General features: G+C 40.8%; 1 protein-coding gene across 4 annotated transcripts in view; it reads right to left on the bottom strand.

Annotated features, from left to right (window-relative positions):
- Positions 1-15868, bottom strand: part of Lpxn (leupaxin) — a 47558-nt gene that overhangs the window by 16121 nt on the left and 15569 nt on the right. For all 4 annotated transcript variants that reach the window (XM_029563154.1, XM_029563155.1, XM_029563156.1 and 1 more), the window contains 5 exons: positions 15293-15339; positions 6480-6579; positions 3295-3462; positions 2378-2551; positions 2177-2258 (listed from right to left, as the gene is read on the bottom strand). In XM_029563154.1, the coding sequence (XP_029419014.1) occupies positions 2177-2258; positions 2378-2551; positions 3295-3462; positions 6480-6579; positions 15293-15339 (571 nt within the window). The remainder of the gene's footprint in view (positions 1-2176; positions 2259-2377; positions 2552-3294; positions 3463-6479; positions 6580-15292; positions 15340-15868) is intronic.

The following is a 15868-nucleotide window of genomic DNA, read 5'->3' as shown; positions in this document are numbered from 1 at the left end:
GTAAGAACAGACCCAATGGGTATGGGGGGAGTGACAATTCCACACGAGAGAGAGAGAGAGAGAGAGAGAGAGAGAGAGAGAGAGAGATCCAAGAAGCAAGGATCCAAAGACAAAGGCAGTAAAATACATTGCATCAATGGTATCTAAACAATGGACCAGAATGGCTGGTGCCTAGCAGGAAGAAAGCCCTTCTGGTTAGAGCAGGAGGACAGAACTGTCCCACCAGGATATCCCCAAGAACATGAAAAAGGAGCTGACTTACTATCAGATGTGCTTGACTATTTTGAGAAAGACTTCACGGTTCTTTTAAGTAAGTTAATAATTCACGGTGAAAACTAAGCTGGGGGAAAGGGATTCCAGCATTAACACCAAAAGAAAAATGGATACTATATTAGTCACCATCTTACTTCCATATGTCAGCACCATTCCCAATACTCTGCATGTGCTGTTCCTGATCTTCATCACAACCTTATAAGGTAGTCACTAGTATTAGTTTACTTTTAAGCAAACTGAGGTGCAGAATGGTTAAATGACTTCAACTACATAATACCACAACTCATAAATACCACAGTACAAGTTTAGCCCTAGTAGTCTGTCTCCAACATGAATGCTCTACCGTAATCATGGTTTGCTAAATAGCTTTATTGTGAGGAATATATGCATGGCTATAAACATGTATGCATTAAATACTGATGTAGCCTGCTTATGACACATCCCATAGTGAGAGAATGAGAGCAGGGAAGTGTATGCCCGGGTGAAGCAGGAAGTAATATCTCTGAGTCTCATCTTCTTTGGTAGAAAGTCAATATATAATGGTAAAAATTAAAACATCCTATAGTAATGTTATTATTTAAAACAAATAACAGAACAAATTTGGAGAGGAAAATAGTTTGAGGACTAGGGAAAGGAAGAGCAAGGCCTTGCTTTTTTTCATACCACCCTTGAATAGGGGTGTGTGGATAGCTTTAGTGTCAACTTGATACACCTGGGTTGAGGGAACCTCAATTGGGTAATTTCCTCCATAGGACTGGCCTGTGGCCATGTCTGTGGGGCATCTTCTTTATTACTGAGTGATGTGGGAGGCCCCAGCCCACTGTGGGTGGTGACACCCCTGGGCAGGTAGGCCTGTGTTGGATAAGAAAGCAGGCTGAGCAGGGGCCAGAGGAGCAAGCCAGTAAGCAGCGTTCCTCCGTGGCCTGTGCTCTAGCTCCTGACTCCGGGTTCCTTCCCTGAGTTCCTACTTTGGGCTCCCTGATGAACTGTGACCTGTGAGATGTAAGACAAATAAATGCTCTCCTCCCCAAGCTGGTAGTGGTCAGAGTGTTTTGTCACAGCAATGAAGAGACAAACTAGGACAAGAGGTATTTGTGTGTGTGTGTGTGTGTGTGTGTGTGTGTGTGTGTGATGTGTATATGTGAATGTTTGTGTGAGTGCAAGCATGCATGTGCTACAACACACATGTGGACGTCAGAGCACAACATCAGGTGTTGGTCCTTGCCTTCCACCATGTGTGAGACAGGGTCTCTCTGTTTGCACCTTGTACTCTAGGGTGGGGGCTCTGAAAGTTTCCAGGGATTCTCCTGTCTCTGCCTCCCACCTCCTGGTAGGAGCACTGGGATTACAAACATGCCAGACCCGGTTTTTATATGGGTCCTGGAGATTCGAACTCAGGTCCTCACATTTGTGCAGCAAGCTCTTCACCCACTGGACCATCCCCCAGCCCAGTAACTGTCTTTAAATGATGAATTTTCACTTTTTTAACTAAAAATCAGTTTAAACAAAAATTATTATTCTTAGGCCTTTTAGCTAAGATCAAGTATAGTATCTGTTCTTAAAAACAGGATGGGTGTGGTAGCATATTCCTTTAATCCCAGCATTCAGGAGGCAGAAGTAGGTGGATCTTTGTGATATCAAGGTCAACCTCGTCTACATAGCAAGTTCCATGCCAGCCAGTGCTACATAGAGACCCTGCCTCAAAAAACAAAATACCAAACTAAATTTAAAAAATCAATTTAAACAGAAATTATAAAAATTGGGGAAAGGTACAGAGATGACAACTAGACCTTGAAATGGTGGCGATGCCACAATCAATGTAGCCACGGCAGTGAACAGACACCAGGGCCACTGGCCTTCCTGACACCCACTCATGGGGTTGGCTGTAGCCTCCAGCTCCTACCTTCTGCACCAAACACCTCTCCACAGTGAGAGCAGAAGAAGTGCTCTGGGTGCCATGTCTGGTTCATTGCGGTCAGCACTTTCTGGAATAGGGACACAAAGAGAGGTATCAGAAGGTGGCAGAGTTGCCAGACATGACCAGGGTTCATGATGAGTGATGAAAACCCATGGGAAAGCCTGGGGGGGGGGGTGAGTTACTCACATCCACAATGGGAGCAGCGCAGTAGGCACAGCGTGGAGAAAAAAGGTGATGGTAGTCCTTGGAGCAGTAGGCCAAGCCACTGCGCTCAAAAAAGGGACTGGAGCCAATCTCTTCCTTGCAGTGAGAACAGATGAAGTGCTCTGGATGCCAGGATTGCCCCAGAGCATGGATCACCTGGGGATAAAACAGAGCCTGACATGGGAACCCAGCAGAATGCAAGAGTGCCCAGAGGTTTCACACCTGTAGAGAGTGCTGAGCACACTGCACTCCACGTAGACAACACCCCTTACATTGCACAGTCCTGAGGCTTGGGCCTACATTGCATCTGTGGCCACATTTCAAAGACAGTAAAAGGGACACACTGTCCTGACTAATGAAGAGGTCAAGTACTACTCGGCTCTAAGCACCTCACCCCATGTCCTTTCTGAATCAGATCTGAAAGCCCTTCAAGATATTTTTATGTGGATCATTCAGAGCAAGACTCTGACTAGGATTTGAAGTTACAATCCACTGAAAATTGCAATCAATAAATGTATGTCAAAAATGCTTAAAGAGGGGGAGCAGTGAGAAAGCTTATCTCAGTAAAGGCAGCATAGAAAAGTGAACAGACACTCAAACTCGGGAGGCAGGCTCTCCTGGATTCCAGTGCTGCCTCTGCCTCTTACTAGACCTTGGTCTTTGCCAGGTCTCTGAGTTCATGGCTTCTTGTTTTTGCAAAAAGAACAATAATAAAACCTCTATAAAAGCTTGATTGAGCTATTAAATGAGCTATTAAAGCACTTAGCTCAGTGCCCAAAGCGTTGTAAGTGATCAATGATCAACAGTTACTAAAATACCGGAGACCCTAACAAGAAGGAGACATCCTGGGGCATCCACAGACACAGACGCTGTTGGATCAACATCCAGGATCTCCCTACCTTTCCAGCAATCAGTTTCTGGCAGGAAGCACAGTGGCCCTTGGGCACAGTGGCAATCCCAAGATCTTGCAGTTCCTGTTCCAAACCCCCAAGCATTGAGTCCAGAGACGCTGTGTAATCCCGCTTGTCTGGTGAATGTTTCCTGCTGGTGTCAGCTTTCACTGCAACCTGGTACAAAGGAAGAGTCATGGAGAGAGCAAGCCTGCATGCACCTTCATTCCTACTGACATGTGTTGTATAACCTGAAGTTCACCTCCACTGACTGATCTCATGGTCTTTCCCTTAATGTCCTTCAAGGCACTGGAGACATCCAACATAAACCCCAATGAAAACACTTTGATTTCCCTTTCATTTTACATTCCTCAAGGCAAATTAAGTATGACCATTCTTCATCTACATCTATTTGTAAATCTTTTGTCTGCAAAAAACATATAGTGTGAAGATGATGACCATTCTAGTTTTTACAATGACCCCAGGTGATAACTAGTCATCATTTATTCATTTGTTAATTGCTAAATACCTCATTTGTGCCATTCTAGATCCTTGTTATAAAGCAATACATAAGACAGTCCAAGTTTCTGAGCTCATGGAATTTTTTTTCAGTGGGTAATAGATAATAAACAGTCTGCAGTTTTGGATAAAGAAAAGCTATGATGAAAGGTGAGAAAGAACTTATTTAGGAAAGGTTAATCAGAGAAGGCATCTCTCATGAAGAGATAATTCTGCATATGTTTTAGAGATATTCAAGGACCCAGAAATACAATCATTCTGAAGGGAGAGAAGTAGACAGTCTGTAAACAGAAGTAAACACAAGATACAAAGGGCTAGAGCAAAGGGACTGAGATTCACCATATAGAAGATGATAGAGAGAAAGACAAAGAGCACCTGGATCCCTCATGGCAAGAGTTTGGGTTTTATTCTAAGATGAGGAGGGAGCCACTGAAGGATTTCAAACAGGAGTGATGAAAGTACACTCAGCATTCCCATGAGCTGAATGGAGAACCAGGTGGTGCCAAGAAAGAGTATTATGGAATGATTTAGACCAGTGTTAAGGGAGAAGGTGGGGAGAAATAGTCACACAGACTTGCAGGTGGATTGGATTTATTTAAACACATCTACAAACTAATTATGAGTCATAATTATGTATACTTATATATAATATTTATAGTAACACTTATAATCATTACAGATCCTATAAATGATCAATTTGAGATCCTCAAACTACAAACTTGTCTCATTTTTCCTTCATTGCCCCATGTCCTCATTCTGGTGTTTTATATTCCTGTCCCTTGGGCTGCTACTACCATCCACCTAAAGTTTACCTGATCAGAACACTCAGGGGCTCTCTATTGCTTCCCCATCAAATTTGTGATCATCGGACAAATGTTCGAAGCCTCACATCCACAGCCCTCACTTTAGTTTTCCAATCTTGTCTTTTATTTAAACACAGAAAAAGACCTCCTTATTGAAGTCGGGGTTGGGGGGACAGTCCTACAGTCTCCTGAATATGATCTGCTGATGTCTGCCTTCAGGGATGTGGTTATTCAATTTTCATTGCCTGGAATAACTTCACATTATCTCACCAATCATTATGCTCATTTTCTTTCAAGAATCTGATCCTCTGAAAGGTTTCTCTTCCCCTCTATTATATAATAGAAGGTAATGTTTGAGAGGTAACTGTTCAAAAGGTGAAGGGCCAAAGGTACTGAAAGAGATTGATATCAGTTCTGAAAAAATAACTAAGTAAAAATATAACAATGTATGTACATTTACATCTCTTGGCTTGCATATTCCAGAATACTTCTGAACATACATGTGAGATGCAAGATACACTGATGACCTGCAGGGGGCAGATTGGGGCAACTGGGGAACAAATGACATGGAAACAGTTTAGAAGAAACTTTTTTCTACTTTTGATTTTGTACCATGAAAATGTAGTTTTCATTTTTTAAACATGCATTTTTAAATTAAAATTTAAAGAGATACATTTTAAGTTAAAAACACAACATAGTAAATTTCCTAATATATTTTTTCAATTTACTCAACTTTATTGTAGATATTAACTAACCAAATATTAGCCACCAGAGAACACTGTTTGTGACTTTATTCATTTTTTCTGTAATGAATATGTTATTCAGTATGAGATAGGTACTGTGTGGGACATTAGCACTCCCATGGTGACAAGGTCCCTGACCCCTCAATCACATACACTGTAAAAGTCTGCCTTTGAACTATTCCATGGGTACTTTATGGGTATGTATCATAATTTCCAACCAGATTTAAACTGGTTAGATTATCTGTATTAAGAATTCTAGATATTGGGTTGGAGAGATGGCTCAGTGGTTAAGAACACTGGTTGTTCTTGCAGAAGACCTGGGTTCGAATCCCAGCACCCACATAGCAGCTAACAACTTATCCCTAACTCCAGTTCCAGGGGATCTGATGGCCTCTTCTGTCCTCCGAGGGCATTGTACGACATGGGTGCACTTACTTACATGTAGGCAATACACTCATACACATAAAATAAAAATTTTAAAAAAAGAATTCTAGATATCTTTCCCTTGATAAATCCTTAGGCCTCCTTATCTGATTTCCATTCTCTGCCAGGGCACATGAGCTTGCCCTTTATGCTCCGTGGACAAGAACAAAGAGGCAGATTCTGTCTCACTATGTGCTCAGGACTCATCCTTCCTACTTTGACCTCCCTTGCTCTGTCTCAGCTTGTCCAGTGGCCAAATGTCTTTAACTGACCTTCAGCAGCATCAGACCTCAGGTGCCTCTATACCCTCAGGGCTCTCTCCAATTCAACAGACCTCTCCTTTTGTGCCCAGACCTTACCCATACTTCAGGGTCCATTCCAAACCCTATGCTCATCTCTCTGATATAACCTCTCAAAATCGCTAAGGTTTCCACCACATCTTTTAGCAAACTGCCTGCCTTTTATTCTAAAAATATTTCAGGGGCTTACAGCTCATTTTCCCAAGCATGCTCTAATCTCCTCAAGAGCAAGGCCTATACCCTGTTTTCTTTCCTGCCCAAATTAGTTTCTTCACTGAATTCAATGTAGTTTGGGAAATGAATACCACCTTAGAATATCTAAGCTGTGGGATGCAGGGCTGAGCTCCACTGAAGCAACTTAGTGCCTCTCAGAAAGCCAGAGGCTCCAGCATCCAGGCTATACCCACCTTGGCCTGCATTTCACTCAGGTGGGCCATGAGCTCATCCAGCTGAGCAGCTGCCGAGGTTTTAGAAGGTGGTGCTGATTTCTTTGGCTCTTGAACCTCACTATAGACAGAAGAAAAGAAGTTGTACTAATACATGAAAACTCAAATGTTAAGTCACACATAAAGTATCAGAGGATTCAGTTTTAACTACTAAATCTTTTGGTGTGAAGCTAAAAACCAGAGGTATAGGGTGTATTTTAAAAATAGTGCTAGACTAAAATTCTGAATAAGGCTTTTCTGCCTTTTGCCTCTGTTTCTTTTTGGTCACCTAAAAAATAACCACTTGTTCCCAAGCATATAAGGAAAGGTGCTGGTCATGGGCGTTTTCCTCAACTACCAGATTCCAAGCAGCATCAGAACAGAGCTTGCATTGTTAATAGATGTTTTCAAAGGATAAGGCATTATATCTCCTCTCAGTCACCACTAGTAAAATAAATAAACAATAAACACACATCAACAATCTAAGGTCATCTATGGATCAGTTCTGACCATGTCATTCCACTTACCCATGGTCTATAGTTGCTTTTCTGCAGAAGGAATAGTTGCCATGGAGAACTCATAGTCTACATTCACATAAATAACTTTGAAAATCATGCTATTGAATATTTAGATAACATATATTATGGTTATTTCAAATTTATACGATTGTAAATCAATTACTAAGAAATAAAACTTTGTGCCCAACAATCAGAATGCAGACTCTATCTGAGTACCTGTGCCATCATTAGGAAAATTAACTTAATGTTAGGAATTAAAGTAAAGCCCAAAAAAACTCTAAAAAGTAGATTGTACAGATGAGCTTAGATTACATCAACAAAAAGTACAAGTTGATAAGCTAAAAAAATCCACTTAAGAAAAATATAGCACTGTTATGAGAATTTTTAAAAATAACCCAAACTTTCAACAGGCAGAATTATACACACATTCAAATACACATACAAACATGCACATATGTTGAAAGCAAAAAACTTGTTGTGAGCCTGAGCTTTAATGGCTGTGCCATCTCTCCAGCCTGCATAAAGCTTCTGGGGGAAAAAAATGTTTGCATATACTTAAGTGCAATATTTGGGGAGGGGCTTGGTGTAATAGCTCAGACAGTAAAAGTACTTGTCGCTAAAGCATGAAGATATGAGTTCGATTCCCCCAAACCCACATTAAAAATAAAAAGCCAGGTGGGTGGCACATGTTTAGACCCCAGAGCTGGGGAAGCAGAAAGAAGCCACTCCCTGGGGCTCACTGACCAGCCAGCCTAGCCTCTTCAGTGAGTCTCAGGCCGTGAGAATAGGATGGAGGGCGCCTGGGGAAGGACACTAAGAGTGACCATTGGCCTCCACACGTACATGCACACCCACACACAACATGCACCTGAACACCCATGAACTTGTACACATGAGCACATATTTACACAAGCACACATACACAAAGCACACATGAGTTTAGGGGTTCTTTTTGTTTTTGTTTTTTGAGACAGCTTCTCCCTGTAGCTCCAGGTGGCCTGGAACTCACTATGTAGACTAGACTGGCCTCAGTCTCAAAGAGATCTGCCTGCCTCTGCTTCCCCAGTGCTGGGATTAAAGGTATGCACCACCATGCCTGGCCCACACAATTTTTTTTTTTGTCTTTTTGAGACAGGGTCTCCTTGTAGCTCCAGCTGCCCTGGAACTCACTATGTAGACCAGGCTGGACTCGAATTCACAAAGATCCTCCTGCCTCTGCCTCCCAAGTGCTGGGATTAAAGGCGTGTGACACCACGCAAATGCTGGCAGACTTGTAGAGGAATGGGAAGCCTTGTGCACTGTTGATGAGATGCAGGCTGGTGCAATCATGATGAGAAAGAACATGGAGGTTTTTAAAGAACTGGAAACCTGAACTTCCATATGACCTAGCAATTTTTCTGCTGAACACACAAAGGAACGAAGGCCACATATTGTAGAGGTATCTGCACTCTTATGCTCACTGCAGCATGACCCAAACAGCCAAGATATGGACACAACCACAGTACCTGTGGATGAGTGAATAGATAATGAAACAGACTGTAATAGATGAAGTAGATACTGGAATATAACTCAGTTTTAGAAGATAAAGAGATCCTGCTATTTGATGTAATGTGTTTGAGCTGCGGGACATTGTGCTAAGTGAAATAAGACAGACAGAAAAGAAAACCACTGTATGACTGTAGGTATGTGCTTATATGTAGAGTCCAAATGTGGAAATAGAAGGTAAAACAATGGTTTCTAGGAATGAGCGAGGGAACAGAAAAGGTGAGAGGACCCAAAATATCAAATATGTGAGATGAACAGTTCTATAACTCTAATACACAAGATGAGGGTTACAGGCAAGATCATTGTACAGACTTTGAGACTACTACTAAACCTGAAAACGTGTTTGTTTCACTAACCATTCACTATCTCTATGTATCATACACACTAAATGGAGATGGGTATTTATGCTACTTTCCTCTAAATGAGCTTCAAATTCAATAAAATTTCATAAGATTCTAGAAGAATTACTTAAACCATTATCAAGCTATGTTAAAATTCATGGGCTAGAACACCCAAGAAAAAAAAAATTTTTTAGGCTAGAAAGCTGGGTGTGACCACAGGCACCTATATTACTAGCACCTAGGAAGAAGAGGCAGGCAGATTTCTGTTTAGTTTGATGCCAGCCTGATTTAAATAGTGAGTTCCAGGCCAGCCAGAGCTACATAGAGAAAACCTATCTCAAAACAAAAACAAAAGCAAACAAACAAAAAACAAGTTTTTAAAAAATGTTTGTCTCAACGGATAGAGAGGTAACATTCTGTAAAATTAATATAATTAGGAGCTTGTGTGGTACAATCAGTTATGATGTGGTACTTACAAATGGCACTAGTTAAATCTGTGCAATGGTGGTGACAAAACGTATAAATAGATTGAAGAAGTAGACTAGAAAATCCAGAAGCAGACTTTATACTTGCAAGGAATCGTATACTGTAATGTGGCATTTCAAATAGTCAGAAACATACTAAGGACTCAATAAACAACAATACTTAAAATAAATTTTAATCCTCAACAAATCATATACATAAATAAACTAGTTGACCTGAACATATTAATAACTAAAAACATAAAAATATTATAAGAGGGGTTGCAAAGATGTCTCAGTGCTTAAGAGCACACTTTTCTTTTGGAAGACCTGGAGTTTGGGTCTCAGCACCCACATCAGGTGGCTCACATCCACCTGTAACTACAGCTTCAGGTGGATTCGATTCCTCTGGCTTGCACAGACATTGCACTCATGTGCATATACTCATATGCAACTAAAAATAGAAATAAGTTGGTTTCTATTATTTTTATCTTTTTATGTGTAAGAGTGTATTGTCTGCATATATGGAAGTGCGCCGATGTCATGTAATGCCCTTGGAGGTCAGAAGAAAGCACTGGATTCTCTAGAACTGGAGTTTTGGACAGTTGTTAGTCATCATGTGGGCTGGGAACCAAACCCAGGTCCTCTGCAAGAGCAGCCAGTGCTCCTATCCACTGAGCCATCTCTCCAGTGCCCAAAATGTCTTTTATTTAAAATAGAAGAAAATGGAAGATTTTTTTAATAACTTAGAGTGATGAAGGATTTTTTAAAAAGGGGATAAAAGTCTGAAATGCTAACACTGTAGGCATTGCTGAGTATCCATCGTTGGAGAGGTCCTAGACCTAGAGGAGAACCGACTACAGCCATTCTCCTAAACAAATGCAGTTTCTTACTATGTTCTAAGTACTTATCATTACATTCACAGATAAGTATAGCTCTCATGCTCATCAAAGAAGCTTCTTTCTGCAATGGATTGAGACATTTACAGAGTTCCACAACTGGTCAAAATGCATAGAATAAGCAAATGTGTGGTGCCTAGCCCCAACTGATACATCTACAAAGTAATCCCTATGTCTAAAGCTCAGGGAACATCACAGAAGACAGGGAGAAAGATTGTAAGAGCCAGTGGACCAGGAGGCCTGCTCTGAGACAGCGTTTTCTAAACATGACAGGGAAAAGTTGCCCCATGAAATCTCCACAGTATGACTGCCTAAACACAACCTGCATAATGACAACACCAGCTGGCCAATCAATGTGGATGAGGGAAATGCCACCTCTAGATGAAGAACTACAGGCAATCAATAAATGCTGAGGGAGGAAGAATCAGTTTTCTCCAGGGACGAGATCCCTGATAGGTTATCTAGTCCCAAGTGGTCAGTCCAGAATATTTGTACATAGGAACACCACTAAATGGACTGAGTGCATTGTATACATATAATATATATAATATACATATGCATGCATATGTAGCACTAATCAAAGAAGAAGACAAAAACTGGAAAGGGAACAGGAGCATGAGAGGAGTTAGAGGAGGAAGTGAGGAGTGGAAATGTGGAAAATGTGGAAATGATGTAAACACAGTACTCATGTATGAAAGTCTCAAAAAATATTTTATTAGAAAAGGTGAGCCAATAGAAACCCAAAGTATTTTTAATTTATTTAATTCTATGTGTATGAGTATTTTTATCTGCATGTAAGTGTACCCATGCATTCAATGCCTCCAGAGACCAGAAGAGGGGGTCATATTCCTCAGAATTAGAGTTATGGACAGTGAGCTGCTAGCCACCATGTGGGTGCTGAGAACTGAACTCAAGTCATCTGCAAGAGCAGCCAATGCTCTTAACCACTGAGCCATCTCTCCAGCCTCTGAACTAAACTTTTTAAAAAGCAGGTTTAAGAAAAAAATAAACTTGGGGATGAAGAGATGGCTCAGTGGTTAAAATGCAAAATGGAAAAGTTAGGCGCACGCACGCAAACACACATACACACATATATATGAAGATAAATGTGCAACAAGGAAAATTCATTATCTTATGGGTTTTTTTTTTGAGTAAATAAAAAAATAAACTTAATGGAGTTACAGTCAACTAAGTTATGGTTTACCCATTTTACATAATAGTATGCAACTGTGAAAAATGCACACAGAGACTTATGCAAACTAAAAATAACTCTAAAATACATTGTTAAATTTAAGAGGCAAGAACAACATGGAAAATATACTCTCTTTCAAAGTTTGTGTCCTCTATCCTGAAAAATAATGTTTAAAGGCTACAACATTTTCAAATACTATGTCTGTCTACCTTCTATCTCTCATACCCACATATACACACAGAGATGCAAAGACATAAAAGCAAATGCTCAGTCTTTCATTAAGTATATTTTTTAAACTGAAATATGAATTTTATATTACTTATTTTCATATAATTGCCAGCCAGGAAAGAAGCAGAAGATAAAGGGATAGCTCTCTCAAATTTTAAGAAAGGATTGTGTTTAGGGTATGTGTCCCATTGCTGACACATAGTTTTGAGTACTTAATAAAAAGCAGGATGAAAATGGATAACTTCGTCTCTTAAGGTAAAATATACTATCTTTTAAATTCAACATGGCCCTTTGTAAGATGCATCTGATTTATTTTTGCTTGTTTCTAATTCTGGGAGTAAATAGGTATTCAGTGATTGATTCAGTTCTTGGAGGCTCTGAAAGACTAGAGGAATTCTCAAATTCTTTCAGGTGCTAATCCCTGAGTAACAGCTGCAGCCACCACCAGCATGTCCTTGGACAGGACTATAAGCACAGTCTGCACCTCTACATCCAAGCAGAAAACAAATGTAGTTGTGTGGGAGGGTGCAAATGTACCTGCAGGTGCATATGCATGTGTGTGCGTATGTTGGAGACCAGAGGACAACCTTGGGTGCCATTCTTCAGATGCTGTACACATTGGTTTTTCAAGATAGCATCTCTCAATGACCTGGAGTTTGCCAAATAAGCTAGGCTGGCTGGCCAGCAAGCCCCAGGGATCCTTTTGTTTCTTCCTCCCCAGCAATGGGATTACAAACACATGCCACATGTCCAGCTTTTTACATGGATTCAGGGGGTCAAGCTGAAGTCCTCATGCTTGCATGGTAAGCACTTTACCAGCTGAAATATTTCTACATCTCCAAATGTAGTTTCTCATCCGGACCTGCCTATACATAGAACCTGTCTACCTCACAGTTAGGGATATTTGTGCTTATTCAAAGAAGTCCCATATTCTTTTAAATCAGAGTCTTCATATAGTATATAAGGAGAAGTAAACCACTATCATAATAGTCTAATATTAGTTCACTCAGCAGTATACTATTCTAAATAAAAAAAGAGACCTTGAAGAATCCTGATTACAAATTAAAGGCCCATTATCTTGAAAAGGGAAGAACCTCAAATTGCAGGTTCTCCAGTCTGTCCCCCGACCTTTTAAATATAGTAAAGGTGGTTTTACTATGCCATGATCCATAACCTACTTTGTGACTCAGAGATTTTAATAATACAAATCACAAGGCATGCATGCAAAAGAATGTAGGCCTCTTAAGAAAGAAGCTTCATGTGCTCTGTTTAATTCTATTTTAATTCTATTTTATGAACTGTTCTTCCCTATTATTACCAAAAATCATTATTTTGATCATGTAACAGAAACATCTATAAAGTATTATTCATATTGCTATTAATTTCAAAGCCTTAGGAACATTCCATTGCCATAGTCATAGCTGGTATTGAATACGCTTTCAAGGTTTGTTGAAAGCAATGTTCAGTTCATTTATGCAAGCCAGAGTACCTGGTGGAAACAGACGGGGGAACCATGTTTTTGAGTTTAGTGTTCTATCAGTGCATGTTAGTATTTGTGGTTCTGAAATGCAACAATTCAGGAGTTTATAAAGGTCTGTAATGTATTTATGAATGGATTTTATATCATTCACTCACACATGCCTCCACTGTACAGTTCAGTAATGGAGCATTTACCAGTCAAAGTCCAGTCCAGAAATTACAAACCAGTTTAATGAAGAAACTTGATTATACAGATAATAGAAGATATTGAGGTAACCAGAGATTGGCTACAGCAGTAAATCATCACTACCCAAGCTAAAAGGACAAAATGCATGACAAAAGTCATCGGAGCCCAGGGGCCCTGGTCAGTATGTTGGAACCAAAGCAGGTCTGTCACACTCCAGCTGACAGAGACATTGGAAAGTAAACAGGATAAATGCCCTGTTATTTCCCTGTTTTGCATACTCCACTCTCTACAGTGCCTGTTGGTCACATCACACAAGAGCCAACTGTCCCCGGAGCTTGGAAAATCCAACAAACAGGGTCAGCTTGCTGGAGAGTGAGAGGTCTCAGGTTTAAGCTCCAGGAGGACACTAAGATGGATTGCTATTTAAATCAGAGCTTTATTAAAATAATTATTAACATAGGCAGACAAGGAGATTAAAACACGGTGGAGACACAAAGGAAAGTTCAGGCCCATGTGGCAGAGTAAGGGACCCTTCACATGCACTTCAGAGGGAGGGGAAACATCTATGCTACGTGATCCGTGGGCATAGTGCAAGCTTGCAGTCAGGCTATCTCTTATTCTTACCTGGCAGGGGAGAAAGGGAGTCTGTTGGTCTGGGGCCTGTATATAGAATCTACTATAAACATGGGGAGCACAAGAACCCAGAAAAGCAGGTTAAGGGACGAGCTTTACAAAATGGCCTGGCCCTGGCTATAGTACCAGAGCAAAAGAGGGAAAGGAGGCCAGAGAACCATATTGTGGGAAGGGATGTTCAAAAGCTAGTGTTGGCATGCAAATAACTGAGAGCAAAGTCAGACATGTACAAGGATGCCTGGTGCTTGGACTGCTTTTCACGTTATGTACTTGAGTGTTCCTTGTATTTCTATTGAAATCTTGGCTTTCCAGGTTTAAGAAATCCTATCTCTGATGAGAGCCTTTTGTGCATCCAGCACTGCTGCCTTGTTTGTGTTTGTTTTGTTTATTAAGTAGGGCAAGACTATGAGGAAGTATTCACCTACCACTTCCTGAAGCTGGGCAACATGTGTTTTAGTAAAGGGACCTCACTACCACCAGAGCAGAAAGTACCCTCAGGTGGGAAGTTTTAAAAGGCTTCATATAGCATAAGTCCTTTCCCTGGCTTTGCTTCTTGTGTGTACACCTCTGGCTGTTGTTCTGAAACTGGGTAGTTTAGTGGAGTGCTCTGTACCAAGCATGAATCCCTGCCATCTGTACTGTGAGCCCTTTAACTGTTTCCCAGGAAAGTATCTGATGCTTTTTTAAAAAAATGCAAGCTATGATTAAAGAGAGACACACAGACAAAAATGGGCTTGCCAGGGGTTTGGGGGGTTTTGTTGTTTTCTTTTGTTTCAGACCATCAATTCTGTTTTTTGCCAGAAGAAATGATTTAGCAAGTGAAGGTATTCCATTAGTAACATTTGCCACAGGAAACCCTTGCACACCTAAACAAACTTGGAGCAGGCATGGAAAGTTGAGTGCACCCCTGCATCTATGACCGAATCCTGCAATCCTACATCAGCCCTGGTCCAAGGGTTGACGTCGCTGGACTCTTGCTTAAGTTTCTTCAGGTGTGTTTTCTCTTTTGAGAACTGGAGCATGCATCTGGAATAGAAGTGCCAGACATCTGTGCTGACTCTGGGACGATTTGCCCTTTTTGGGTGGTACAGGAAATGCCAGAGCCCACCAGGCTGAAAGAGGTATCTGAAGGCCAGGCACCTGAGAGGCTGCCAAGTCAGCTTAGGGACTTTCTACCTCTGCTCAAAGACTATGGAATGAGGAAGACACTGGAGGAGGTCAAGTAATAAGCTTTTACAAACCAAACTATCGCTTGAATATTGGTGACAATAACTTTCTATTTTGAAATTACTGAATAGAATCCAAAGCATACCTGTAGATATTAGGTTCCTGGATTCTGGTAGTATACACAAGCTGCACCTAAAACATAAGTGAAAGAAAAGATCAGGATGGCATCTGTATTAGAATGCTGGTGCTCATCAACATGGAAAGTGATGGGGGAGGCTTTCAGCTTCTAAAGGGCATGCATGACTAGCAGGGCATACTGGTACACACCTGCAATTCAAGCTACATGAGAGGCTGAGGAAAGAGGAGCATGAGTTGAGGCTGGCCTAGGTGACACAGTAAGACCCTGTCTCAAAACAAACAATAATAAGGTAATAATTAGTATATTGCTTGGTTAGATCTCCTTTCCAAGGGCAGAAGAATTACCAATTGTCTCCTAGAGAAAGGTTAAATTCTAAGCATGTGAGCAAATACTAGTTCCCCCTTCCTACCTGAAAAACAAGGAAATAGAAAAGTGTACCATCCTCAGATAGGAAGCATAAACAAGACATGACAGGGCAAAGTCCTTTTAGGTAGGATGGTGCCTAGAGGGAGGTGATAACATGATTAAACTTGGCTTTAAAAAAGAAGTAATGTGGGGCTGGAGAGATGGCTCAGTGGTTAG

This window comes from Nannospalax galili, unplaced genomic scaffold, assembly GCF_000622305.1.
Source record: "Nannospalax galili isolate Female #2095 unplaced genomic scaffold, S.galili_v1.0 scaffold936, whole genome shotgun sequence".
Classification (NCBI taxonomy): Eukaryota; Metazoa; Chordata; class Mammalia; order Rodentia; family Spalacidae; genus Nannospalax; species Nannospalax galili.
Note: the sequence above shows the minus strand (reverse complement) of the source record. Positions and strands in the feature narration are given on the sequence as shown.